The 27,072-nt window shown below is 47.3% G+C and overlaps 4 protein-coding genes across 7 annotated transcripts; 1 reads left to right on the top strand and 3 right to left on the bottom strand.

The window, feature by feature from the left end:
• Positions 1 to 1,596: 1,596 nt before the first annotated feature.
• On the bottom strand, positions 1,597 to 6,085 carry anp32e (acidic (leucine-rich) nuclear phosphoprotein 32 family, member E; the record flags this gene model as incomplete). Its single annotated transcript, XM_084563711.1, is given in 8 exon segments — positions 1,597 to 2,708; positions 2,783 to 2,813; positions 2,947 to 3,062; positions 3,136 to 3,298; positions 3,376 to 3,498; positions 3,904 to 4,053; positions 5,916 to 6,041; positions 6,044 to 6,085. Coding segments are annotated over 8 exon segments (849 nt in total). The 3' UTR covers positions 1,597 to 2,610.
• Positions 6,086 to 6,546: 461 nt separating this feature from the next.
• Positions 6,547 to 12,234, bottom strand: gabpb2a (GA binding protein transcription factor subunit beta 2a). Of its 2 annotated transcripts, none has more exons than XM_084563693.1 (8): positions 11,784 to 12,234; positions 9,472 to 9,579; positions 9,210 to 9,377; positions 8,920 to 9,114; positions 8,646 to 8,799; positions 8,207 to 8,383; positions 7,992 to 8,110; positions 6,547 to 7,890 (listed from the first exon to the last, which is right to left on the bottom strand). In XM_084563693.1, exons 2-8 carry the CDS (start codon positions 9,577 to 9,579, stop codon positions 7,546 to 7,548), a joined length of 1,266 nt encoding a protein of 421 aa, XP_084419819.1. In that variant the 5' UTR covers positions 11,784 to 12,234; the 3' UTR covers positions 6,547 to 7,545. The 2 variants fall into 2 exon arrangements, with proteins under 2 accessions (XP_084419819.1, XP_084419818.1); XM_084563692.1 differs by lacking the exon at positions 11,784 to 12,234 and adding an exon at positions 11,009 to 11,769.
• Positions 12,235 to 12,527: 293 nt separating this feature from the next.
• mllt11 (MLLT11 transcription factor 7 cofactor) lies at positions 12,528 to 17,199 on the bottom strand. Its single transcript, XM_084563719.1, has 4 exons — positions 17,070 to 17,199; positions 16,065 to 16,230; positions 13,755 to 13,924; positions 12,528 to 13,187 (listed from the first exon to the last, which is right to left on the bottom strand). Exons 2-4 carry the CDS (start codon positions 16,207 to 16,209, stop codon positions 13,095 to 13,097), a joined length of 408 nt encoding a protein of 135 aa, XP_084419845.1. The 5' UTR covers positions 16,210 to 16,230; positions 17,070 to 17,199; the 3' UTR covers positions 12,528 to 13,094.
• cdc42se1 (CDC42 small effector 1) lies at positions 17,185 to 26,802 on the top strand. 3 transcript variants are annotated; one of them, XM_084563724.1, is made up of 5 exons: positions 17,185 to 17,263; positions 22,651 to 22,876; positions 23,578 to 23,682; positions 24,030 to 24,101; positions 24,584 to 26,802. In XM_084563724.1, the coding sequence occupies exons 2-4, from the start codon at positions 22,727 to 22,729 to the stop codon at positions 24,096 to 24,098; spliced, it is 324 nt and encodes a 107-aa protein (XP_084419850.1). In that variant the 5' UTR covers positions 17,185 to 17,263; positions 22,651 to 22,726; the 3' UTR covers positions 24,099 to 24,101; positions 24,584 to 26,802. The 3 variants fall into 3 exon arrangements, with proteins under 3 accessions (XP_084419850.1, XP_084419848.1, XP_084419849.1); XM_084563722.1 differs by having other exon boundaries at positions 17,190 to 17,263; positions 24,511 to 26,799; XM_084563723.1 differs by lacking the exon at positions 17,185 to 17,263 and adding an exon at positions 19,864 to 21,008 and having other exon boundaries at positions 24,511 to 26,800.
• Positions 26,803 to 27,072: the final 270 nt, after the last annotated feature.

The following is a 27,072-nucleotide window of genomic DNA, read 5'->3' as shown; positions in this document are numbered from 1 at the left end:
AGAACCTGGTGCTGCCCTGAGCAGCGTCTGGCAGGAGTTACCGTAGCAACAGAGCTAAAAATACTTCCTGTTTGTGATCAACACACAACCACAGGAGGCATGAGGTCAGAGTGTGTGTGTTCCGTTTCTTATTACATTACGGGGACCATTGTGTTAAAGGAAGGTCCTCACAAAGACAGAAAGAGTTTGTGTCTCATAAAAATAACATGACGACCAAAAGGCTTTTACTTTGAAAAGATTCAATAATTCACAGGAGACAAAACACAAGAGGACGACACGCTAACACACACACACACGCTAACACACACACACGCTAACACACACACTAACACACACACGCTAACACACACACACACTAACACACACACACGCTAACACACACACACGCTAACACACACACACGCTAACACACACACACACACACGCTAACACACACACACGCTAACACACACACACGCTAACACACACGCTAACACACACACACACTAACACACACACACACGCTAACACACACACACACTAACACACACACACGCTAACACACACGCTCTAACACACACACGCTAACACACACACATGCTAACACACACACGCTAACACACACACACACGCTAACACACACACACACTAACACACACACGCTAACACACACACACGCTAACACACACACGCTAACACACATGCTAACACACACACGCTAACACACACACACACTAACACACACACGCTAACACACACACACGCTAACACACACACACGCTAACACACACACACACTAACACACACACGCTAACACACACACACGCTAACACACACACACACTAACACACACACGCTAACACACACACACGCTAACACACACACACTCTAACACACACGCTAACACACACACGCTAACACACACACGCTAACACACACACACGCTAACACACACACGCTAACACACACACACGCTAACACACACGCTAACACACACACGCTAACACACACACACGCTAACACACACACACACGCTAACACACACACACGCTAACACACACACGCTAACACACACACACGCTAACACACATGCTAACACACACACGCTAACACACATGCTAACACACACATGCTAACACACACACACGCTAACACACACACACACTAACACACACACACACGCTAACACACACACACACTAACACACACACACGCTAACACACACACACATGCTAACACACACATGCTAACACACACACGCTAACACACACACTCTAACACACACACACACTAACACACACACACACTAACACACACACACACTAACACACACACGCTAACACACACACACGCTAACACACACACACACACACTAACACACACACACTAACACACACACACACTAACACACACACACGCTAACACACACACACGCTAACACACACACTCTAACACACACGGAGTTTAATGACTTCAGATTTTATTGAACTCGACTCCTCCAGTAGAACCCAGCTGATGTCGACTGGTCGGTGCCGTCTCTAGAACCAATGAACCTAACCAGCATGTCTTTGAGAACCAGGAGAACCCACGCAGACACAGGGAGAACAGACAAAGTCACAGTTTTCTCTTTTTTTATTCAAACCTCAACATTTTTTTTTCCAGATACAGACGACAGAATCAGGGTCAAAGGTCACAGACGGGGTCAGCTATGACCTCGCTGCAGGAAACAAACAGACAAGTTTTCAAAGTAAAAGCTGAAGTCTATTTACAGTGTTGTCTTAAATACGTCGGCAGGTTCCAACCTGGGGGTGGGGGCCCTGGCGGACAGGTGTGTCCTCTCAGGCTCCACCCCCTTCAGACTAGACGGGCACTGCCTTGCTGAACCTGGAAGACTTCAGGCCTCAGTGTCCCAGCATGCACTGCACAGCTGGTGTGGTGCGTTCAGGGACTGTTCAGCATCTGTCAATCAGACTGATACAGGGATCCACGGTTTGATTGACAGGTCAGCCTGAACTGTGTTTACCTGAACACACCACACCTTACGGAGGTAAACTGGGTCCTTCTGTAGGGGGCGGGGTCTTGTGACTAACAAGGGGGCGGGGCCTTGTGACTGACCTGGGGGCTAAAAACACCAATCAATAAAACAACAGATAAAACTAGTCCCCGCCCACCTCCCTGTAAACCCTCTACAACAAATCAAACACACACTTGACTACAGCAGCTCTGCAGACTGAGACTTCCTGAAGGGGGCGCTCTGCTCCCATGTGTAGTTCACGGACCGATGAGACCGCAGGACAAGCGGCTTCCTGTTAGTGACGGAGGTTAAGATCAGCTGACTCCTGAGAACGACATCACTTCCTGTTTTTGTGGACCAGTGGAGACCAGAGCTGACGCATGGCTGGTAACCACGGTAACAGGCGTGTTCTGTATTGTTCTAAAGCGTGTGGATGATGTTTTATGAGGTGTCTCTGTCCTGAGACGAGCTGACCCGGAGACGTGTCCTGGCTGTGAAGACGAGACGAGGAAGAGTCGGAGCGGTTCAGGAGGGAAACGTGTCTTCAGATCAAATCTCTAAAATTATCTAGAACAAACTGGAACCGATGGACGGAACCGGGACCGGGACCGGGACCACTAGTCGTCTTCATCGTCCTCATCTTCCTCGCCTTCGTCGTCCTCGTCTCTCTTCCTCTTCTGTCCGTGGATGACGGCGGCGGCGGTGGCGGCGTCCTCTGCAGAGACAGAACGGACCAATCACAGCTCAGCTCAGATTCACCGTCACTGAAACACACGAGGCTTCACTCACCTTCCTCCTCCTCGGCATAGTCTTCCTCGTCCTGACAGGAAACACAGACAGACTTTCAAAATAAAAGAATCAGACAGGACGGCCGTGACGGTCATCTTACTGGTCCTCCTTGGCGTAACCATGGAAACACCACATCTGAGCTGGCTGCAGCCGGATTTACTCACCTGGTCAGGCCGGTTCACCTGGAAGCCCCGCCCCCCCTGTCCTCCCTCTGATCCGTCCTCGTCCTCGTCCTCGTCCTCCTCGTCGTACTCGCTGGTCGGCCCCGCTCCGTCCTCATCTGTGAACAGAGACAGCGTGAGACAGAGAGACACCGGGAGGACGGAGGACGCAGCCTGAGGGCGGAGCCTCACCCTCATCATCGGCCTCAGAGTCCGGCGCCTCGTTGTCCTCCTGGTCGAAGCCGTCCAGGTAGGTGACCTGAGGCAGCAGCTCAAAGACACTGTCCCTGTAGTCCTCCAGAGACGTGATCTCACAGTTGAACAGGTCCAGACTCTGCAGGCTCTTCAGGTGTTGCTGCGGCAACAAACGATAGCATGTTAGCCTGTTAGCACGTTAGCAGCTCTGACGCAGTGAGACAGGAAGTGACTGACCAGCGCCTCCACAGTGCTCAGCTCCTTGATCTTGTTCCCGCTCAGGTTGAGGTACGTCAGGTTGGGACATTTCTCCGACAGCGTCTCCAGAGAACCAGACAGGTTGTTGTCGCTCAGCTCCAACTGAGGGAACACAGGAGAACCAGGAGGAGAACCACCAGGTGAACATCTAGTAGTAGTCCTTCATAAAAGACTGAAGTCTAGAACATGACATCTGTAGAACGTCACCAGAACCAGAACTAAACTGATCCTGGATGTGTTGGTCAGCTGGTCTTAGTCGGGTCCGTTTGAGACTCTAAGGAGTCACCTGCTGGACCAGGTGATCTACAGTCATAGACACACCTGGACCTGGACCAGGACCAGGACCAGGACCAGGACACAGAGGTTTAACTCAGGGGTCACCTCACATTTATCTTTTAGATGTTAGAATCTTGAAGACAACCTGACAACCTGACAACGACATTATTTTGACCTTCAGGTGCTGACCTCTGACCTCTGACCTCTGAGCCCTGACAGGTGAGTGTGTACCTTGCGTAGTTTGGGCAGTGAGGGCAGCTTGGTCAGAGAGTTCAGACCAACGTTGACCAAACTGAGAAACTCCAGCTCCTTGAACTCGTCTGTCAGACCTTCTACCTCTCCATCTGCAGAGCGACTGTTGTCCACCACCAGCTCCACGATCTGGGGGGGGGGGGGGTAGAAGACAGGGGAGGGGCGGGGGGGGGGTAGAAGACAGGGGAGGGGCGGGGGGGTAGACGGGGGGAGGGAATCAGCAGAGCTCAATCACATATGCAGGTCTTTGTGAAGCTGCAGTTCCTCCAGCGTCCAGCAGGAGTCAGAATAAACATCCTGTCTGATGGTTTTATCTGCTGAACCAAGTAGAAACACACTTATATTTATTATTTGTTTACTTATTAATTCTGTTCTGATTCATTTCTGATGAAGAAGCGTCTCCTCGTCCTCCCGTCGGTCAAACTGAGGCTAGAACTCCTCCATCTGGTTTAGTTTGGATCCAGGTTCTGGATAAACTCTCTTAGTCATTTATTTTCCCAAAGCGGTTGTCATGACAACGGTCAATCATCATGACATCACTTCCTGTTTTCATAACAATAAATAACATGAACATTCATCAGCATTATATATTATTATTATTTATTATTTCCCTTGTGGATGAATAAAGTTTATCTCAGTCCAAGTCTGTACTGCAGCCAGCCACCAGGGGGAGCTCCACATGCGTCCTCTGGTTCTACAGTCTGGTTCTACAGTCAGACTGTATCTACAGTCAGACTGGTTCTACAGTCTGACTGTAGAACCAGTCTGACTGTAGAACCAGACTGTAGATCCAGTCTGACTGTAGAACCAGTCTGACAGTAGATCCTGGTTCAGTCTGGAGCATATTTAATCCACCTCTCCTAAAAACATGACGGACAACAGGAGCGTTCCAGAGGTGGGAGGCAGACGACCTGAAGAGGGATGAGGTCTGACCCTGGTCCATGGGGAGGTCACTAGCGTTAGCATAGCTAGCTAGCATCAACTATTTACTTCTGCCTGATTGGCCCAGTTCAGACTGAACCGAGGACCGCCCACCTAATTAACATAAAGACTAATAAACTGATAAAGGTGACGTTTACATTAATTAATCTGTTTTATTTGTTTAATATCAGATAGTTTGACGTTTTATTTCCTTCTTATATAAGCAGCAGCTTTAATGACAGAGGATGATGAAGATGAAGAGGCTCCTCCCCCTCCTCCTCCTCCTCCTCATCTTCATCCTCCATCTGCCGGTTCTCCGGTTCAGCACCGTTCCTGCTTATGTAACACTCCGGGCTCCGTTACTGTAACGTCTAATCCTCGGGCCGTTACAGTAACGTCGTTCCGTTCCGTTACCAGTAATCACGTTACCGTAAAGCGGATTTAACGGTCGTTTCTGGCGGTAAAGTCCACATATGTCCCGCGGACAAGCCACTAATCCGCTCTCGGTAATGGTAAGCCGGTAACGCGTTACTGAAGTAACCGACCTCAGAGCAGCACCGAGCTGGGTTCAAAGTCACTCAACCGACGGTAGGACCGAGAGGTACCGAGCCGGGAGTCTCTGGACCGGGACCTGGCTCGGTCATGTCCGTTACCGAGACGATTCTGTCGAAGTTTGATCCACCGGGGATTAAAAATGTCCGCCGGAGGACGAGGCTCACTGACCGGGACACGGAGCCTGAGAACAGCCGCTCCGGTCGAACCGACCACCGTTAGAGCACAGAACACAACCGAACTCCGTTTATGGGTCAAAGCCGAGCCGCTCCGGTCGGTAAAAGTTTCTTTCTACATCCTCGGTAAACATCCAGGGGATTAGCACCGTAAACCGGCTCATAGCTTTACCGGAGAGCAGGAGGGGGCGGGCGGACCGAGCCGAGAGATTCACGTCCAGCCGGTACCGCTGCCAGAAAGCTCCGTGAGGGGATCGGAGGTAGCGGAGGTAGCGGTACCGGGCACCGGACGAGCATCACCTCCGGTAACACTAATATGTTAATAAAGAAAAAGCCGCTCACCTCCGCCGGGCTCCGGTTCCGCACTTCTAACGTGATCCTCTTCTTCATGTCCATCCTGAGTTGTCTCCGGTGACGGTTCTGTAACGGGCCGTGAGCAGGTGACCGAGTCCCGGGATCAGAGCGCTGCCTGCCCTCCGCTGATGGCCGCTGTCTGCCCACTGATCCTCCATGATACCTCGCGCCCCGCCCCCTTCGCTAGACACGCCCCGACGCACGGGGGGGTGGCCGCGCGCGTCTCCCCCGTCGCTGATTGGACGATAGTCACGTCAATCAAACGTGAAATTTGAATTTGGGAGCGACGGTTTTTTCCCCCGCGGCGTCACCGCAAAGCCTCACGGGAGCTGTAGTTGTTAAGGCCCTATAAATAAAAAACACCCGATAGAAAGAAACCGGAGCTGAAGTTTGAGAAGAATAATGAGTCTCAAACTCTGAGAAGCTTCAGACACATAATGATTAGTCTGATTCTAGTTTTAAAAGGATCCAAACATTAAAAATAAAAACGTCTTAATGTTTGTGATGATGCATTCAATGTCACATTTAAAATCTGTATGAAAATAAAGTGATGGAAGGAACGGTGATAAACGAGGGTCAGTGAACGCCTCACGCTAAAAGAATCACATGCACATTGACGGTGTTATTCAAAAGAACAAGTGTTTATATTTCAGATTACAGGCAGCCATCTTCATCATCATCATCATCATCATCGTTATCGTGTTGAAGCGTTCAGGTACAGTTAAAAAAATACAACTTTATATGTACATACAAAAAGGTTGGCTTCACAGAGCTTATAAAAATAACTATGATAACTGAGAGGATGCAGAGTCACTGATCAGAGGAAGGAAGTGGGTCAGAACTGGACCTGGACCTGGACCAGACCTGGACCAGAGCAGGCCAAGGAGCGTACCTGTGGCTCCAGGTGATTCTCATCCAGGTGGTGGGTCGTTGACTAAGGTCATTACTGTCGTAGTGATGCAGCTCAACCTGTTTAATCTGATTCTGACACCAACTAGTCCTCGACCAATCCTGGCCCGCTGCTGCTACTGGTCAGGTGACACCAGGTGAGAAGTTCTGAGAGGTTAGTTCAGTCTAAACTATTTTAGTTCATGTCACATTAAAGTCAACGATGTTCACCTGGTGGTCTTCAGATATCCCAGCGTCCTTGAACTCACCAGCCAGACCAGTTAAAACCAGTTTGAATGAAGGATGTGGATCCAGACCCGCCCCCACCCACGTGATTAATCATAATTAGTGAACCAGCTGAGGGTTTCCATGGCGACGTTAATATGAGATTAATGAAGTAAACAGGAAGTCACGTCTGGAAACAAAACGACGGGACATGGAGACGGAGACAAACTGCTGACAAGGAAGCGAAGTGGTGTAGGACCGGTCAACGAGGTCCAGAGTCAGAGACAAGACGAGACACACGGTGGGACAGGGACAACCAACGACGTCCATCCTTTAAAGTACTGACTGCAGCTGATGCTGAACCATTTTGCATCCCGTCCAGTGAGGGGAGTCTGAACGGTGTGTCCTCTGCTCCGTCTGTGGAGGGACACCATTTTATTTGTAGGGACTCAAAATGGCGTCCTGTGGAGTCTGTGTCTCCCTCCTCCTCCCCCCTCCCTCTCTGTTAGGAGCTGACCTCCGTCGCCTCTCCCCCCGTCTCCACCAGTGTCACCTGACCCTCCTCCCCCTCCATGATGATGCCTCCTTCCTGCAGCACCACCATCTCCCCCTCCTCCTCCACTACTCCGGCGCCCCCTTCCTCCTCGTCCTCCTCCCCTCCCACCACCTCCTCGGGGCTGGCGGCGTTGGCGGCAGCGGCCGTGTTGGCGTTGGTGCTGTTGGCCTGACTCTGGGACATGGCCTCCAGCTTGATGCGGTACTCCTCCGCCTCCTGCTCCTTGCGCATCAGCTGCTGCCGGTACTCCTGGGCCTTCCTGTTGGCCTCCTGCAACTGCCTCTGTAACAGCTCCTGGAGGAGGAGGAGGAGGAGGAGGAGGAGGAAGGTTAATCCACTGACTGGTATCAGTATTAGCATCATTAACGGACTGATGACCAGTCTCTGGCTCTCACCGTCTCTCCGCTGTCGTTGTGGTTGTTGGTGGCTTCCAGCTTCCTCTTCCTGGAGGGTGGAGGCTGAGGCTCCTCCGTCACCACCTCCTCTGTCACTGTGTTGGCCGGCACCGCCAGCACTGGAACAAACAAACAAACAAACAAACAAACAAGTAAACATCAGGTCAAGAGTCAGGACTGGTCCCTGATTGGAGGAGAAGAGTTCAGAGTCGTACTCTGCTGTCCGTGCTGCATGGTGACGAAGAACGGCTGTGACATCCCTCCGGTGGTCTGCAGGTTGCCGTGTTGATCTGTCACTATGGTGATGACCCTCTGACCCCCCTCGTTGACCACTGCTGCATGCTGGATATTGGAGTCCAGAGCGCTGGCGGCCATCGCCTCCTCTGAATCTCCTGGACAACGACACAGGAAGTGACATCATGACAACGCATAAACAGAGAGAGAGCGAGAGAGAGAGAGCGAGAGAGCGAGAGAGCGAGAGAGAGCGAGAGAGAGCGAGAGAGAGAGAGAGAGAGAGAGAGAGCGAGAGAGCGAGAGAGCGAGCGAGAGAGCGAGCGAGAGAGAGAGAGAGAGAGAGAGAGAGAGAGAGAGCGAGAGCGAGAGAGAGAGCGAGAGAGAGAGAGAGAGAGAGAGAGAGAGAGAGAGAGAGCACACCTGCGTTGGCCTTGTTGAGCAGCTCTGCCAGGTTGACCACGCCCCCCTGTATGGCAGGTATCCCCTGGATGATGAACTGTGGTTGGTTGGTGCTGCTGCTCGTCTCCACATTCATACTCACCTGGTTCATGTTCACCTGGTTCTGCATCCCCTCCTACACACACACACACACACACACACACACACACACACACACACACACACACTCAGAATGTTAGCCCTGGTTTCTTCTTCTACTGCTGAGCACAGACAGGTAGACTGAGTCCAGACTCACCTGCAGCAGCAGCATCAGCTCCGTGTTCTGGATGTCGACGGCGATGTCGAATGGCGTCTTGTCAAACTTACTGAGCGCGTGCACGTCGGCGCCGTGTTTGATGAGGGTCTCGGCCACGCCGTGGTGCCCGTGCTGCGCCGCCCAGTGCAGCGCCGTCATCTTCAGCATGTCCTTGGCATTGATGTCGGCTCCACTCTGAAACGACGGGACAGGAGGTCAGAGCGACGGTGGAGCGACGGCGCCGGTGGAGCGACACCAGTGACTTATCAGACACGTCCTCCAGAACTCACCCGGACCAGCAGCTCCACGATCACCGTGTGGCCCTCAGCCGCCGCCATGTGCAGAGGGGTCCGGTCCACTTTGGTGCGGGCGTCTCTGCTGACGCCGGCTCTCAGCAGGACGTCGGCGGTGGAGTAATGGCCGTGCTGAGCAGCCAGGTGGAGCGGGGACGTCCCCAGCTACAGAGGACAGGAGGGACATGTGTGTATTATTATATTATGATTCTCATCAGTGATTGGTCAGGACCAACAGTGACATCAGAGGGAGGCTCACCCAGTCGGTGGTGAACGGCGCTCCGTTGGCCATCAGGTTTCGGACCTCGTCGTCCTGACCTTTCCGAGCCGCCTCCAGCAGACGCTTCCCCAGGTCCACCAGTGACATCTGACACAGGATCAGAACATGTGACTGGCTCTAATTACACCTCTGACACACCTTACACTGAGACCGACTTCCTGTCTGTGACCAATCACAGATCAGATCCAGAGATGAATATAAACAACATCCCGTCGTAGTCCTTCAGAATAAAGGTCCATGTGTGTCCTGACTAACAGACCAATGACTGTGAAGCATCTAACACTGGACTCAGTTTGTACATGTGAATATCTGTGTTTCAGACTGAAGGCATCCTCTCACTATTATTATTATTATTATTATTATTATTATTATTATTATTTATTCTTCAGGGGAATAACTGAAGATCTGATGTCTCTTTAGATTAAAGAGAGGATCAGTAAATGACTGATCTGATCTATCAGTGAGGGCAGATCCATCTGATTAAGCTTTTTAATTAAAGTCAAACATGCTGGAGAAAACAAACATTTTCTTCCTTTTCCAACATGATAACTGATTTAAATGTGAACTTATTAAGAGTTAGCAGCTGCTCTATTTAGTTTAGTTTACTCACTAAATGTTTTTATTCCCACAGACACTGGTCACTAGCAGAGGCATGTTAGCCTCCCACTCCGTTAGCTGAAGCTAATGGTATGCGTCTATTATCGGACATGACTCCGCCTGTCTGTAGTTTATATTAAATGAACATCTGTCATAAAAGTTATTAGTTTTAAAATATGTATTCACTTTCAGTAAATGAAATGAAGCAACATAATGTGAAGAAGACATCAACTCCATAATAAACTATGACGTGTGTCCGATAATGGGTTCATGGCCGAGGCTCGTCGGGGTCCTAACGTCGATCACATCTGTTTGAGGAAACGACGCTTAAATCACATCACAGACGAACAAAGTGCTGCTGGTTTTAACGGTCGGTGCAGCCTGGGCGGGCGGCGTGAGCTTTAAATGAAACCAAGCTTTTATTAAAGAGGGGAAGGGGTCAAAGCGCTGTCCGATAATAGAAGCAGCGTAGCCACACAGCACTTGTTGTTGCGAAACAGTGAAGAAGGACGAGATTGTGTCTCCGCGGCCGAGGAGCCATTTTACGCGCCTTCACGGGCTGAAAGAGTCCGCCATGTGCCACGTACCCCCGTGTCCCGTCACCGAGCGGTGGTCCACCGGCTCCACGGTGAAAACCCGCCACACCAACATTTACAGTCACACCAACAGGAAACCGTTTGATATTAAGTTGTTGGTTTTCCGGGGGAAGTCACAGAGAAATTTCCTATTTTACACGCGGAGAAAAAACTACTTCCACATCCGGTTAACTAGCATCTTCAGCGCGCACCGTCAAACGGCTCCGCGGTGCCCCGTCTACCGACCGCCCTTACCCACTGCCCCACACCTGTCTCTCCGGTCACCGCGTGGGAGAAGAAAAGGTTCGTTTTCTCCCGCACGAGGCGGCGGAGCGGCTACTTACCGCGTCCGGGTTTATTAGGAGGCAGCCGGGCGACTCTTCTCTGCTAATGTTAGCACGCTAGCCGGCTAAACGCCACAAGCCTCTCCGTCCGTGGAGGCGTTTTGCTGAGTTGTCGCTGCGCAGAAACAGAGCGAGGATGTGCAAACTTTAATTCAAAATGCACAGAAACACGGACTTTAGGCGCCACCGCAGCCTGTCGGGTTCCTCCGGGCTTGTTTACCGCAGAAAGCTAGCGAGAGGCGGCCACTACCCGCCCGGATGTTATGGCGGAAGCCTTCAAATTAAGAGCTGGATATGAACACAGTGAGGTGTGTTTACTAATGTAATGACCCAGACACGATGCGGTTATTTCATATCTCATCAATATTTACAGCCAACACTAATAACATGTTGTGGTGATGAAGCTTTCTCAGACCGGATACAGTGGAACTAACGTGTTAATAGTTTGACTCAATCCAGAGAACTCTAAATCGACAAACCAACACCTACAATTATTTACCACCGTGTTTGATAACGTTTAAATGTTGTCGCTAAAATGATTAAAGTAGTCCCAGATTTGTTTTCTATGAATTAACTAATCGATTAGTTGTTACAGCACAAATGATAAATAGTGAAAATATAAAATCAGCAGTTAGAACTATACTGTTTATTTTATTTTGAAAGTAACGACCGGAAGTGCGGTCTTCTTTTACGCTTCTGTTTACCAGCTAGCTGTGTTAGCCGTTAGCCTGTGCGCATGCAGACGGTTAGCAGGGGGAATTAAAGCGACTTTTACCTTCTTCTCTCCGAGATTTTCGCGGCTTTACGTCTCCTGACGTGAATCACACGGTGACAGGTGTCTACCTGTCGATGGCGCCGTTAGAAACACCTGGTTTTACTGTGTTTTTTGGTACAAATATGGCGGCGGCGCGACACCGGAGGTGGAAGCCAGAGTCCGTTAACCTCCCTGTGGGCGGGCTTTCTGAGAGCGGAGTGGGGCCGACCCGAGGTCAGTTTCAGCGCTGCGTCAAAACAAGATGGCGGACACGTGTGGCTGACGTCAGGCTGACCTGAGATCAGCAGAGAGGAACCTTCCTGTTTAACTTCACTCCGTTAAATATGTGGGCTCCTACAAACGACGTTTCAAGAATAACCAGCTGCTGAGTTAACTTAAGAGATTTAGAAAAATGTTTTAGAATTTTATGGTTTGGTTTGATGATCGGTTTCTTAAAGACATTTAAATCTTGAAGCATATCTTGGACGTCTTCTGTGCTGCTTTATCTGAATAAAAGAAAAGAAACATGTGTTCTGTCTGTTCTCTAAGAAAGTCAAAATAAATATCTGAATTCATCAGGAGTTAACATATTTCTTTTGTTACTGTTTTATTATTGAGTTTAAGATTTATCTGCAGTTCTTCCCGTTTAAATAAAACCTAATGTTATTACTCTTATTTTATGTCAGTATCCTTTTCATAACATTTTAATCATGGGAGGATTATATTCAGTTATACTTTAGTTTAATGATGACATAATCAGGTCACTCATGATGATAAACTCAGTTTATTTAATCAGCTGCAGGAGAAATAAATAAACAGAAATAAATAATAACTCTGGACACGAGAACAAACTAAAAGGCACGAATGGAGAAACAGAAGAATCAGTGTCAGTGAAAACATTAGAGACCTTCTCTCATAGCAGCTGCTCCTGCAGCTTAAACTCATCGTAACCATGGTAACGTCATCTTTCCCGTCCACATCAGTGAGACTAAATGTTTAATGACCACTGATTATTACTGAGGAGGCAGCATCTTGATGAGAGAAGGTCTCGTCAGGATTCATGCGACGCTTCCTGCATCAAATAAACAGCTCTACAGTGTTCCTATTATTTTGTCCACAGAAGGAATTCAGTCTGATCAGAACCTGGTTTCATTGTTCCAGTGTAAACTCAGAGATCTGGTTTAAGAGCAGCATCACTTTAATCAATAAACCAGATCCACACGCTCTTATTTTGATAATTACATCCTTCGGTGTTTGTGTGCAGGACAGGTCTGGGGTCAGAGGTCAGGTGAATGATCCGGGGTCAAAGGTCATGTGACTGACCAGGTGTGTTTAGAGCAGCAGGTTGAGGTCGGCCAGCAGAGCGTCCACGTCAGCGATGGGAGCTCTCCAGTAGTTGAAGGAGGAAAACTCAGACATTTCAGTCTGAAGAAGAAGAAACAAGAAACAAGAAGAAACAAGAAGAAGAAACAAGAAGAAGAAACAAGAAACAAGAAGAAGAAACAAGAAGAAGAAACAAGAAGAAGAAACAAGAAACAAGAAGAAGAAACAAGAAGAAGAAACAAGAAGAAGAAACAAGAAGAAGAAACAAGAAATAAGAAACAAGAAACAAGAAGAAGAAACAAGAAACAAGAAGAAACAAGAAGAAGAAACAAGAAGAAGAAACAAGAAACAAGAAGAAGAAACAAGAAATAAGAAACAAGAAACCATGATTCAACGGAAAGAGAAACTATAAAAACCATCACTGAACAAGAATCCAGACGTTCAAACTGTTCTGCTTCACACATAATCCTGTCTGACTTCCTGTCTGACTTCCTGTCTGACTTCCTGTCTGACTTCCTGTCTGACTTCCTGTCTGACTTCCTTTCTGACTTCCTGTCTGACTTCCTGTTTGACTTCCTGTTTGACTTCCTGTTTGACTTCCTGTCTCAGCTTGTCTCAGCTCTTTGATAGATTGATCCACATGCATGTCTGAGGAGACAAACGTCTCACCTGGTCGTCATGACTCCACAGCTGGGACTTCTTATCTTTTCCTTTGCTGCTATTGGTCGACTGGCTGTCAGTCAAACCCAGGTCCTCCAGCTCCGACAGGTCGAGGGCCGGGATTGGCTGCCTCCAGAACAGGAAGGAGTCGTACTGGCTGTTGGACTTCTCCATCATGTCTGGAAAACACCAATACCCAGAATCCTCAGCTGTTACAAGACATTACTGTTCAATCAAGGTCTGGTTCTGTCCCTGAAGGTCTAGTTCTGTCCCTGAGGGTCTGGTTCTGTCTCTGGAGGTCTGGTTCTGTCCCTGAGGGTCTGGTTCTGTCCCTGAGGGTCTGGTTCTGTCTCTGGAGGTCTGGTTCTGTCCCTGAGGGTCTGGTTCTGTCTCTGGAGGTCTGGTTCTGTCCCTGAGGGTCTGGTTCTGTCTCTGGAGGTCTGGTTCTGTCTCTGAGGGTCTGGTTCTGTCCCTGAAGGTCTAGTTCTGTCCCTGAAGGTCTGATTCTGTCTCTGAGGGTCTGGTTCTGTTCCCTGAAGGTCTAGTTCTGTCCCTGAGGGTCTGGTTCTGTCTCTGAGGGTCTGGTTCTGTTCCCTGAAGGTCTGGTTCTGTCCCTGAGGGTCTGGTTCTGTCCCTGAAGGTCTGATTCTGTCTCTGAGGGTCTGGTTCTGTTCCCTGAAGGTCTAGTTCTGTCCCTGAGGGTCTGGTTCTGTCCCTGAGGGTCTGGTTCTGTCCCTGGAGGTCTGGTTCTGTCTCTGAGGGTCTGGTTCTGTCTCTGGAGGTCTGGTTCTGTCCCTGAGGGTCTGGTTCTGTCTCTGGAGGTCTGGTTCTGTCCTTGAGGGTCTGGTTCTGTCCCTGAGGGTCTGGTTCTGTCTCTGGAGGTCTGGTTCTGTCCCTGAGGGTCTGGTTCTATCTCTGGAGGTCTGGTTCTGTCTCTGAGGGTCTGGTTCTGTCCCTGAGGGTCTGGTTCTATCTCTGGAGGTCTGGTTCTGTCTCTGAGGGTCTGGTTCTGTCCCTGAGGGTCTGGTTCTGTCCCTGAGGGTCTGGTTCTGTCTCTGGAGGTCTGGTTCTGTCCTTGAGGGTCTGGTTCTGTCCCTGGAGGTCTGGTTCTGTCTCTGAGGGTCTGGTTCTGTCTCTGGAGGTCTGGTTCTGTCCCTGAGGGTCTGGTTCTGTCTCTGGAGGTCTAGTTCTGTCCCTGAGGGTCTGGTGGTTCTGTCCCTGAGGGTCTGGTTCTGTCTCTGGAGGTCTAGTTCTGTCCCTGAGGGTCTGGTTCTGTCCCTGGAGGTCTGGTTCTGTCTCTGAGGGTCTGGTTCTGTCTCTGGAGGTCTGGTTCTGTCTCTGAGGGTCTGGTTCTGTCCCTGAAGGTCTGGTTCTGTTCCCTGAAGGTCTAGTTCTGTCCCTGAGGGTCTGGTTCTGTCCCTGAGGGTCTGGTTCTGTCCCTGAGGGTCTGGTTCTGTCTCTGGAGGTCTGGTTCTGTCCCTGAGGGTCTGGTTCTGTCTCTGAGGGTCTGGTTCTGTCTCTGAGGGTCTGGTTCTGTTCCCTGAAGGTCTGGTTCTGTCCCTGAGGGTCTGGTTCTGTCCCTGGAGGTCTAGTTCTGTCTCTGAGGGTCTAGTTCTGTCCCTGAGGGTCTGGTTCTGTCCCTGAGGGTCTGGTTCTGTCTCTGAGGGTCTGGTTCTGTCTCTGAGGGTCTGGTTCTGTTCCCTGAAGGTCTGGTTCTGTCCCTGAGGGTCTAGTTCTGTCTCTGAGGGTCTAGTTCTGTCCCTGAGGGTCTGGTTCTGTCTCTGGAGGTCTGGTTCTGTCTCTGAGGGTCTGGTTCTGTCTCTGAAGGTCTGTCTGGTTCCAGTCCAGTTCCTCTTTGGTTATCTATTCCTGGGCCTAAAACTGAAACCAGGTCACCGCCTCCAGTCAGACAGAAATAAATCTTCCACCAGACTCCATGTTATTTTTGACTTCTTTTATTCTGGGACGTTCGGCTGATTGAAGCGTCGCTCTCCTCCGTGTTTTCTCATTGATTATTAATTTTAGCAGCTGACTGATGAGCAGCTGATGTTTAAGGCGTTGGCCCAGAGCCCCGGAGACAACGAACCCACGAACCACACGATAAAAAACATTTTACAGGACAATTTAAAACGATTTCTGGACGTGAACCAAAGCTTAATATTATTTTATCTTTATTATTTATTGCTTTATTTATTTGAACAGAGTCAGGTTTGAATGTTTTGATGTTTAAATGTTTGAATTGGCAGCAGCATTGATTGACTCATGTAGACAGTCATCAGAAAGAGACAGAATGAAAATGACACCTGTCAGTTTATTTACCTGTTTGTTTCCGGTGAGGAAATAAAAGCCGGTTCTTCGAGGTTCTTCGAGGTTCTTCTTTGTTCTGCTGCTTCTTGCTGCCGCCGGATAAGATGCTGATTCTGCTGCTGCAGGTTGAAGAGCTCTGCGCCTGCGTCAAGCGCATCTGAACACACACCACCACTTCCTGTCACACATTCCACAATAAAAGACGGACGTATAACATTAAACAACAATAAATAAAATAAACATAAAACACATTTAAATGTCCTCTAATTAAGGGTCCAACTCTTAAAATCATGTTCATTATGTTTCTATTATACTGTTTGAATTATTAATTCATAATAATAATTAATCTGTTTTAACCGAGATTTTAACTGAACAAATGTCTACACTTATTTTGAAAATACATCAAGTTTCCGGTGAGTCCGGATGATGAGATTGATGATGACACGACGCGAACCATTTTGTGCTGTTACTGTAAAAAACGATTTTAATCAGTAACATCAGGACAAAGAAACCACGGGCCAACACATTATAAATACAACATTATTAATATAATATTAATAAAATACTGCATTTGTAAATGATGGCGAACTGATGTAGTGTCCGTTAAACGTCGGCTGGGGGCGCTGCCTGAGTCAGCTCCACACAAAAGAGACGTCATGATTAAAATCTGTAGTTTTGTGACTGGAGTCTGGTTGAGTAAAAGGCTTTAATCTGTAGTTTTTTTAATGGAGTCTGGTTGAGTAAAAGGCTTTAATCTGTATTTTTTTTAATGGAGTCTGGTTGAGTAAAAGGCTTTAATCTGTATTTTTTTTAATGGAGTCTGGTTGAGTAAAAGTCTTAAATCTGTATTTTTGTGACTGGAGTCTGGTTGAGTAAAAGGCTTAAATCTGTAGTTTTTTTAATGGAGTCTGGTTGAGTAAAAGGCTTTAATCTGTATTTTTTTTAATGGAGTCTGGTTGAGTAAAAGGCTTTAATCTGTATTTTTTTTAATGGAGTCTGGTGCAGTGAAGCGCTGACATGTTGCCTGTGTGATGAGTGGCGTCCTCCTGCAGGAGGCGCTGTTGGGCCGACGTGGAGGCTGAGGGGGCGGGGACAGAGAAGAATGAAGTCCTGTGGAGAACCATGGATTTCCTGGTTGGAGCCACACCTCAGAGAGAGGACTGATCTCAGAGAGCAGTTATTCAGCCGCTCTCCACCGCTGCTCGTCTCTGGTGAGTCTGATCCTTCTCCTCTTTAAAACTAATCCAGGTTCTGATCCAGGTTTTGATCCAGGTTCTGATCAGGTTTTGATCCATGTTCTGATCAGGTTCTGGTCCAGGTTCTGATCAGGTTCTGGTCCAGTCTCATGTCTGACATTTAAGTTCAGAGTCCAGCCTTCAGACTGAACAAAGGTTTGATGAGTAAATGATTGATTAATGTCGGTGGCTGTTCACAAACATGAGGCTGAAATCATCGACGTGTTTCTGGTTCTGAGGTTTTCTGAGTTTTCTCGTTTCGACGCTGAGATGTTCACGTCTGTTTCTCTTCAGGACAACACCTTCCAGACCCTGATCAGGAGAAAGACTCTTCTGTTTCAGAGCTGAGAGATTTATGGTTAGATTCCAGCTCTGTGTGTTCAGGAGGAAGATAAAACAAGATCTGGTTAGCTTAGCTTAGCATAATCACTGGAAGTAAGGGAAAAACTGAAAAAGTCAAAGTGAAGAAGTACACTTACAGTTTGTTTAAGCTCCTGACAGCCCTACTGTCTGAGGCTGGACTCATGTAGACATTGTTCTGGTTAGCTTAGCTTAGCTTAGCTTAGCAGTGGAAGTGGTGGAAAACTGTTAGCCTAGCTTAGTTCTGTCAAAACTGCAGTCAAAATTAAGAAGTTGGTGACATAACTGTTAATGCTCCTCCTGTCTAATGCTGACTGGCAGACTGTTAGCCTAGCCTAGCTCTGTCAAAACTGGAAAACATGAACTGAAGAACTTAACACTCATGAAGGCGCTGTTCCAGTTAGCTTAGCACAAAGCTAACTGAAGAACTTAACACTCTTGAAGGCGCTGTTCCAGTTAGCTTAGCACAAAGCTAACTGGGATAAACTGTTAGGCTAGCCTAGCTTTATGAAAACATGACAAAATCTGCTGCAAATGTTTCCAGTCACATAAATCAAGAACGTGTCTCAACTGAACAGTATGTAAACTCATTACAGTCACCAAACTGTGAACGGTGCTAATATGCTAACATTTTATTGCTCTTAACTCAAATTAACTGAAGGAAATCTTTTGTTAGCCAGAGAGAGGTTAGCTTTAGCTTTTAGCTTTAACACAAAGACAAGAAACAGGAAATAGTTAGCTTAGCCAGCAACTTTAAGGAAAAGAAAAGGAAACGTCCTCTAAATTATGCTAACATTAACTTTTTTGCTAGATAGCTAATGCTAATGTTAGGGCACATCAAAACGTAATCACTCTGATATTAACATTTTCAACAAGGTTAGCTAGCCTTAGCCTCCAAGCTAATGTTACATTCAGTCCACTCGTCTGACTTTGGTTAGGAAGCTAAAAGTTATTTGCTAGGTGTTTTGTTAGCTTGCCAGCTAACAAACAACACTTGTTAGCATGTCATTCAGTGCACGTATATATGCTAAATATTTTCTGGAAGAAGTTTCATGTTTTTAATTTGTCCTCAAGCGAGAAGTTTGGTCGCTAATGAGCTAATTTACACGTTAACGCTACACACGGTTTGCTAGCAAGAAACTTGTGGTGTGTTCAGGGACCACACTGAAGTTCTAGAGTTTTTATGAATGTAGCAGAGGACTGCTAACATTAGCTTAGCTGAAAGAAAAGACACAGAAGCAGTCTAAAGTCTGAAGTCTGTGACGTGACACATTAGCAGTGATCAATAAGAAGAGACCTGCAGCGTGGAGGTCAGAGGTCAGAGGTCAGAGGTCACAGGGTCCAGACACACTGTCAGGATCAGGACGGACTCTGAGGAATGTTTCAGGAAACTCGGAGCCAAAAATACTCGACGCACTCGGTCGGTTTTCAGCGTGAACGTCAAGATCTGGAGCCAAATTACAGGTCTGGAGTCAGTTTAGAGAAACAAACACTGCTCTGCTCTGTTCTCAGTGTTTATGGGATGTACGCGATGCGTTCACAAACAGTCAGGAAAATTAGTCTCCACTAACATTTATATTAGTAGTGAAAAAGCCGCGTTTTACAGATTCTCCTTCAGGTTTGGTTTAAAGAAAGAATTAAATCTGTAGTTTTCTGAATGGAGTCTGGTTTAAAGAAAGACTAATTACTAGTCAGCTACTTAGAGTTTAACTCTACGTTTAGTCTTGTTTTAAAGAAAGTGTAAAAACCTAAAACCTTTAACCAGGTCGTGGAGTCACATGTGGAGTTGTTGTTGAACAGTTGACCAGTTAATGTTGTTTACCGCTGAGAGAAGACGACTCACTGGGACTCACTTAACAACACGTTGACTTGGTTTGTTTCAGTTTTCAGTTTCTGGTTAAATCGGTCAAATTTTGAACAGAGTCTGGTCTCAGGTCTGATTTCTGTTTCTGCTTGAAACAGTCGACCGTTGAAAACCTCAGACGTCTGAATGAAAAGAGCTCATTGTCCCCCCCCACTCTCTCTCCCCCCGCCCCATACACACTCTCTCTCTCTCTCTCTCTCTCTCTCTCTCTCTCTCTCTCCCCCCCCCCCCCCCCCCCCTTCAGTTTATTATTAACTTTCACTTTTTCTCTGACGTCATACCTTTTTCGCTCTCTGAGATCTGAACATTTTAAACTGGCGTCAAACTGAAATGAAAGAAGCTGGCCACTTTATTAGGAACACCCAGAGCTGCTGGGAGGTCAGAGGTCAGAGGTCAAATCATCTTCACCTGGATGAGCTAAGCTCTGAGAGCAGCAAAGACACAGTCAGCTGATCTGGGTCCAGGTGAACACACCTGTATCGGCCTGAAGGATGCTCTGGACGCGTCCACTTCCTGTTTTTCTTCTTCTTCTTCTTCTTCTCTGCGGCTGACGTCCACAGATAAGCTGCAGCAGGAAGTCAGCGTCTGAGTTTAGAAAGAGGAAGTGAACCAGAGACAGAAAATAAAACCACTCAGTCTGTTCTCCAAGAACTCAGCTTCAACTTCTTCAGACGTCACCGAGGCGTCAGAACCGTCAGAACCGTCAGAACCGTCAGAACCATCGTTTCCGCTGGTTTGTTCCGTTTATGATCCGCTCCGTCGTTCATCAGACGCTTTAAATAAAGTTTCCTGTCAGCTGATCAACGTGTTGGTCATGTGACCTGTGACGGTTGTTTAGAGACTCAGCTGATTCAGTGATGATGATGATGATGAAGAGAAACCGGGCCGTACCACCTGCTGACAGACGGGGGGTTCAGGGTCAAGGTCAAAGGTCACAGTCAGGTCTGAGCAGCTTCCTCTGAGCTCCTGACTCCATGTCCGTCTCCATCTTTGTCCACTGTTACCATGGTTACAGGTTGTGTTGTGATCCGTGGGGAGGCGAATGGAAAGGCCACTTAGCATTAGCATTAGCTGCTAGCTTTTGATTCCCTGGGCTGTTTCCTGTCTTCTGTCTGGTTACCGTGGAGAACATTGTGACGTAATGATGTTTGTGCAGTGACTCAATTAATCCTGGAAATGCCTCTGGCTCTTAGTGCCCCCCCTCCACCCCGACCTCCTCCACACACAGATATTAGAGAACCGTGTTTGTTTGAGACGGAGGAATAAAGTTTAGTTTAACAGCCTTCAAGGAGACGGCGTGTTCTCCTCAGACTGATCACATGACGCTCAGACAGGAAGTGGCTGCGTGGTCCTCGGGCTGAATTCCTGGAGCTGCTCAGAGCTGAAGCATGAAGCTACACGTCTCCACATTCTTCTCTTATCTCCGGCTGTTGGACAAACTCCAGACGGTTCTCCTGCAGATCCACAGTCAATCAGCTGATCCTGTGATGCATTCAGGTGCTTTTCAGATGAAAGGAAATTCAGCTTTTATCGTCCAGATTTCTTTTAAAACAACAGACAGAATAAGTGAGATGTAGACCTGACTACCTGAGGGGTCAGAGGTCAGAGGTCAGAGTGTAGATTTACTTTGGTCTCATGCTCAGTAAGAGTTGGTTTCATCAGGAAACGCCCTGACACACACACACACACACACACACACAGAGTTTCCTGTTGTGGACCACACCCAGTGTTTAGTCACGTTAATGTGTCGACGGTTTGATTCCCAAACACAGAACAGACCGAGTGTGTTCATGTTCTTCTGTCTCTGTGAGGACCAGGACACACAGAATGTGAATTAAAGGATGTTTTTAATCATCTCATCAACACGTTAGTGAATGAATCTGTCAGCTCTCAGCTCCCTGGAGGCTGATGGACAGTTTAATGAGAACAGAAAACACAGAAAGAACTAAAGTCAAGATAAATCCACTGAGGTTCAACAGGTCTGTCTGCAAACGGACAAACTCAGATCAGACTTTTAATTGTAGAAGAGTATATGAGATTAATGCTGTGTCAATAAATGATGTCACATAGAGACGTCCCTCCCTGGTCCTAAATGTCCTAGAGTTGGTCTCCTGTGTCTTCCTAAAGTCTGTCCTTGTCTTCCTTGTCTTCTCCTAGAGTTGGTCTCCTGTGTCTTCCTAAAGTCTGTCCTTGTCTTCCTTGTCTTCTCCTAGAGTTGGTCTCCTGTAGCTTCCTAAAGTCTGTCCTTGTCTTCCTTGTCTTCTCCTAGAGTTGGTCTCCTGTGTCTTCCTAAAGTCTGTCCTTGTCTTCCTTGTCTTCTCCTAGAGTTGGTCTCCTGTAGCTTCCTAAAGTCTGTCCTTGTCTTCCTTGTCTTCTCCTAGAGTTGGTCTCCTGTAGCGTCCTAAAGTCTGTCCTTGTCTTCCTTGTCTTCTCCTAGAGTTGGTCTCCTGTGTCTTCCTAAAGTCTGTCCTTGTCTTCCTTGTCTTCTCCTAGAGTTGGTCTCCTGTGTCTTCCTAAAGTCTGTCCTTGTCTTCCTTGTCTTCTCCTAGAGTGGACTGGATTCAGTCCAATAAATCTTTCAGTCAAAGTTAATGTAGTGTGGAGAGGGTAGCTGGTACCTTGTGTTCTCTACTCCAGAAATGTTCTGGTCATCCAACGCTGCCATAAACTCCCTAACCCTCTCTGGAAGATGTTTCTCCTTGACGCTGTCTCCAGGAAACTTTTCTCTTCTTGTAAACGTTCAGTGTTTGTTGTTGTTGTTTGGGTGCAGCCTTTGACTGAGTGGACTCCATGGATTCTGTTTAGATGATCAACTACTACCACCTCACCACACATCCACATTACACTAGTTACTGACTAACAGAGGACGACCTTCATGGTAGAACCAGGGTTCTAGTTCTTCTATTTTTGTCATTCTTGGCCATTAAAACAGAAGAAGAAGAAGTGTTGACGCTTCATTGACCTAAAACAAATTACTACTAAAGATAATTCTTGGCTGAAGTCTGATATCAATCTGATCGTTGTAAAAACATCTGAATCTGTCTGATCAGGACGTCTCCACTTTTAAATGTAAAATAAACGGAAATGATTCAAATAAATGAAAAATGTAAAGATGTGTTTTTCTCTTGTGTCTCCACAGGTTGAGTTTGTCACCGTTTGGATTTGAATCTTTTCAGGACATCGTCTCCAGTCTTCAGACCTCAGGTTCGGTCTGAATGCCCCAGGATTATCCTCAGGCTGCAGTTCCTCATCTGGCCTGCAGGGCGGCAGCAGAGAGCGGCGTCCAGCCGCTGGACAGGCGCAGCGCCGGCATGAGCGACTTCTGGCACAAGATGGGCTGCTGCGTGGTGGCTAAACCACCGCCGGTAAGAAACTGGTCCTCCTGTCCCTGTAAGGACCGAGTCCAACCCCCAGAACTAACAAGCCCTAACGCACTGAATCTGAATATGAATAAGATGAGATGAGATGAGATGAGATACATCAATCTGAATCTAAAACTAAATCTAAAGTTGATCCAGAACCAGAACCAGAACCCTTAAACGTCCTCACAGGTTCTAAAACCCATGAATCAGGAGGTTCCTGATCCAGTCTGATCCAGAGGTTCTGCTGGAGGAAGTCCTGGTTCTTCCTCTGTGGTATTTTTAGACGTCTGTGTTTGTTCCATTGTTTCTTTGACAGGAAGTTCATCTGGAATAAAAAGATGGGCCCCGTCAGGTGAACGGCCCCTGGATCAAACTACAATTAAAAATGAAAAAGTTAAGATTAGAAATAAGAACTGTAATACTTTATTTAATTGATTACTGGAAACAAATATACTTGATCACTTTAAGCTTCTGAACGCAGCGCGGCGTCCCTGAACGCAGCGCGGCGTCCCTGAACGCAGCGCGGCGTCCCTGAACGCAGCGCGGCGTCCCTGAACGCAGCGCGGCGTCCATGTCAGACTTGGAGCCGTGATAAATGAGTGTGATGTTGTTTTATTGTGAAAGGCTGGTCTGGGTGATGATGATGTGATTCTCAGAGAATGTGAACAAGTAGAAACTGATCAGGAATGTGTCTGTGTTCATAGAAGAAGAAGAGGAGGAGGATCGATCGCACTATGATCGGAGAACCCACCAACTTCATCCACCTCACACACATCGGCTCTGGAGAGATGGCCGAGGGTCTGCAGCCGGTCAGACGCACTTTGTTTGTTTGTTTGTTTGTTTGTTTGTTTTCAACACAAAGGAAAAGTAGAAACATTAGAAAATAAAAGATGAGCTCAGTCTTTCATTGAGTAACATAATAAAATCTGGACTGAATCTTTTATATTTCCTTTAATTAAAATCATTTAATTCTACTCAACCACTCAACTTTAGTTTAATTAATTCTGTTTCATTTTAAATGTTATGTTTTCAGAACTCAATCCACAGATTTTTACTGAAGGACTTTAACGTTACTGTGTCTGAGTGAATTCTATTTATTTCAATCAGATCTGTCTCATAACTTTATTTGTCTCCTTGTTGTTGTTGTTGTTTACAGTCGGGGTGCGTTCAGGAGCAGATGAGATCTAAAGGCCCCAATCTGAACGGCAGGAACAGCCTCTTATAGCTGGTAAACACACACACACACACACACACACACACACACTGTTTCTAGCTCTGTGAGGACCGTCCATCAAGCATTCACTGACACCGACCTTTGACCTTTAGGGTACTCTAGATCTTTGTTTCAGTTTCTTAGGAAATAAAACATTTTATCTAATTAAATCTAAGCCTGTTAGCATGTTAGCCTGTTAGCCTGTTAGCATGTTAGCCTGTTAGCATGTTAGCCTGTTAGCATGTTAGCCTCTGGTTACAGACGGTCAGGATAATAAAGGAAGTGAAGGCTGACAGTTAGATTTCAAAATAAAACAGGAAGTGAGTCAGTGTCCCAGGGGAGAGGGCGTCTCCTTGTCCTGCTTCCTTGTCTCAGTTTTAAAAAAACAAACAACAGCTGATCCTGCTGTGCTTTTATTTTGTAGGAGTGAATGAAATCAGCTGACAGACCTCCTCCTCTTCCTCCTCTTCCTCCTCCTCCTCCTCCTCCTCCTCCAGCGTCCAACACTAGCTGGAGGTTTGACTCCTTCCTTCCTTCCCTGCTGAAGTGTCCTTGAGCAAAGCACTGAAACCCCTCCCACCATCACCACCAGCAGCAGGGGGCGCTGTCCTTCACCATGGACGTCCTTTTATAGAATGAGATTGATGGAGACAGACACAAAGACTGCGTCTCCCAGCATGCCTCTGGACCCCCCCCCTTTACATTTCACCAGAGGGACTGCGTTTGGATCGGAGAATTAAAACCTGTAGTTCCAGTTTCCACCATTAGAGGGCGCACCTGGATGTTCCCATCAGTATTAAATCAAACCCACAGGTGACGTCACTGGACTCCATTTCCCAGCATCCCGTCCCCTTCGGATAAACGACAGAATGTCTGTATTCATCATAAACTGTCAGTGTTAAAGGACTACATTTCCCAGCATTCACAGGGAGACGTCACCTGGACTTCATTTCCCAGAATGCTCCACCTGTTTCCAGGTCATATGACCACGGCGGTGACGTTGCAGGACTCCATCTCCCAGGATGCTTCAGTCTAGGGAAACTCCCAAGATCCCCTGCTACACTGGACTGTGTGTGTGTGTGTGCTGGGTGTGTCTGGGTTTGTGAGGACATGGCAGCGTCCTCACAAACACAGACGCTCACAGCTGGTCCTGTTGGGGCTCAACCCGCGGCCCGTGGTCCCTGAGGGCCGTCTGACGGCCGGGTCCGGGTCAGCGTTCACTTCTTCTTCAGTGTTTTTGGACATTTCAGGTCGACTCTGGTTAAATGTGTTTCTTCTATTTTATTATGTTCCTGTAAAAAAAAAAAAAAAAAAAGATTAATTTTAAAGAAACAGTTTTATAAGTTTGTGTCAAAGAAAATTCTCAGAAATATTTTGTCTTTTAACGTCCGTTTGGATCAAAAATTTTAATTTCAGCTCCTGAAGGCAGACGACGGCTGGAACATTTAATTTATTTTGTAAATGTTTAATTTTCTCTAATTAATTTAAGGACATTCAGCCTGAAAGGAGAAAACTAACCATTAGAAACATGAAAAAAGACGCAGCTCCGTTTAAAATGTTTTTATTTCCTGGTCCATATCAAAAGAGAAAGCCATGATGATTGTGGTTACCATGGAAACACCACTGAGTCGTGGTGTCCCCGTCACCATGGCGACCGGCCACTTCCTCCCTGCCTCTGTTTCAGGAGAAGCTGAGCTGGTCCCGGTGTGTTCACTGGGCTCCTCAGAGCGTGGGAGTTTTCAGCCTCAGTGACTCACTCAGACCTCAGCTGATTAAACAAACATTCACTTCTGATTCAGGACTTTCTGTGAACTGAGACTCGTGTTGTGTTTATAATGTGGTTCCTGAACGCACCATGTGTGAATCAGTTCATTCTATTCTGGTGAGACCGTCTGAGGACGACGTCTCGTCTCCTGCGGTCCTCAGGCTCATTGGACGGTGGACGATCAGACACATTTAAACTGTAGTTAACTCTTCTGTTTCTCAACACGCGGTTTGTTTTATTGTCTGAATGAATCCAGAAGAGAATCCATCTCAGAGTCTTTCTGTGACCTTCTCTGTTATCGTTGAATCATTTTCTTCCTGCGGTTCTTAAACGCATCACTCACTGTTTTGATGTTGGACATTAGTTTGATTGACAGGTGCCTCATCCAATCACAGCTGTGAAGCTTCTGGTTCGTCGTCCAGGAAACGACGTGATGATTCTGTCGTTTCTATGACGATCTGTCCAGAGAACAGATCTGAGAAACTGAACCTGAGCCTCCGTCTGATTGGTTCTTTAAGAAATACAAATAAGATCAGTGAGAATAAATGATGAGTGGAATTTATTTAGTGTTAAAGTGACATGAATGTGTGATGTTCTGTTTGCTTATGTAACCTCCTCCTCTTCCTCCTCCTCCTCCTCCTCCTCCACAAACAGAAATACAGATCGACTTTATTCCTCCTCGTTATGTAACGCTGTCTCATGACAACTAAATAAATCTGCTGTTTCCTCTCTGAATGTGTTCATGACTGAATCTGAGTCGGTCTCAGAGTCTGAGTCTGGACCAGTCTGGACCAGTCTGGACAAGTCTGGACAAGTCTGGACCAGTCTGAACCAGTCTGGTTGAGTCTGGACCAGTCTGGACCAGTCTGGTCGAGTCTGAACCAGTCTGCACCAGTCTGAACCAGTCTGGTTGAGTCTGGACCAGTCTGGACCAGTCTGGTCGAGTCTGAACGAGTCTGAACCAGTCTGGTCAAGTCTGGTCGAGTCTGAACCAGTCTGGTCGAGTCTGAACCAGTCTGAACCAGTCTGAACCAGTCTGGTCAAGTCTGAACGAGTCTGAACCAGTCTGAACCAGTCTGAACCAGTCTGGTCGAGTCTGGTCGAGTCTGAACCAGTCTGGTCGAGTCTGAACGAGTCTGAACCAGTCTGAACCAGTCTGGTCGAGTCTGAACGAGTCTGAACCAGTCTGAACCAGTCTGGTCGAGTCTGAACGAGTCTGAA

Source organism: Chelon labrosus (genome assembly GCF_963514085.1).
Source record: "Chelon labrosus genome assembly, chromosome: 16".
Lineage (NCBI taxonomy): Eukaryota > Metazoa > Chordata > Actinopteri > Mugiliformes > Mugilidae > Chelon > Chelon labrosus.
The sequence above is the reverse complement of the archived record's forward strand: the minus strand, read 5'-3'. Positions and strand labels throughout refer to the sequence as shown.

What these genes read in the sequence shown, in the direction of transcription:
- mllt11 (XM_084563719.1), bottom strand. Translation starts at nt 16,209, where the DNA reads ATGCGCTTGACGCAGGCGCAGAGCTCTTCAACCTGCAGCAGCAGAATC. An exon ending in TCCTCACCGGAAACAAACAG is followed by an intron (nt 13,925 to 16,064) that starts GTAAATAAACTG and finishes GGTGTTTTCCAG; the next exon opens with ACATGATGGAGAAGTCCAAC. An exon ending in TGTGGAGTCATGACGACCAG is followed by an intron (nt 13,188 to 13,754) that starts GTGAGACGTTTG and finishes CTTCTTCTTCAG; the next exon opens with ACTGAAATGTCTGAGTTTTC.
- cdc42se1 (XM_084563724.1), top strand. Translation starts at nt 22,727, where the DNA reads ATGCCCCAGGATTATCCTCAGGCTGCAGTTCCTCATCTGGCCTGCAGG. An exon ending in TGGTGGCTAAACCACCGCCG is followed by an intron (nt 22,877 to 23,577) that starts GTAAGAAACTGG and finishes CTGTGTTCATAG; the next exon opens with AAGAAGAAGAGGAGGAGGAT. An exon ending in TGGCCGAGGGTCTGCAGCCG is followed by an intron (nt 23,683 to 24,029) that starts GTCAGACGCACT and finishes TGTTGTTTACAG; the next exon opens with TCGGGGTGCGTTCAGGAGCA.
- gabpb2a (XM_084563693.1), bottom strand. Translation starts at nt 9,579, where the DNA reads ATGTCACTGGTGGACCTGGGGAAGCGTCTGCTGGAGGCGGCTCGGAAA. An exon ending in GCTCAACAAGGCCAACGCAG is followed by an intron (nt 8,384 to 8,645) that starts GTGTGCTCTCTC and finishes GTCGTTGTCCAG; the next exon opens with GAGATTCAGAGGAGGCGATG. An exon ending in CATGCAGCACGGACAGCAGA is followed by an intron (nt 8,111 to 8,206) that starts GTACGACTCTGA and finishes TGTTTGTTCCAG; the next exon opens with TGCTGGCGGTGCCGGCCAAC.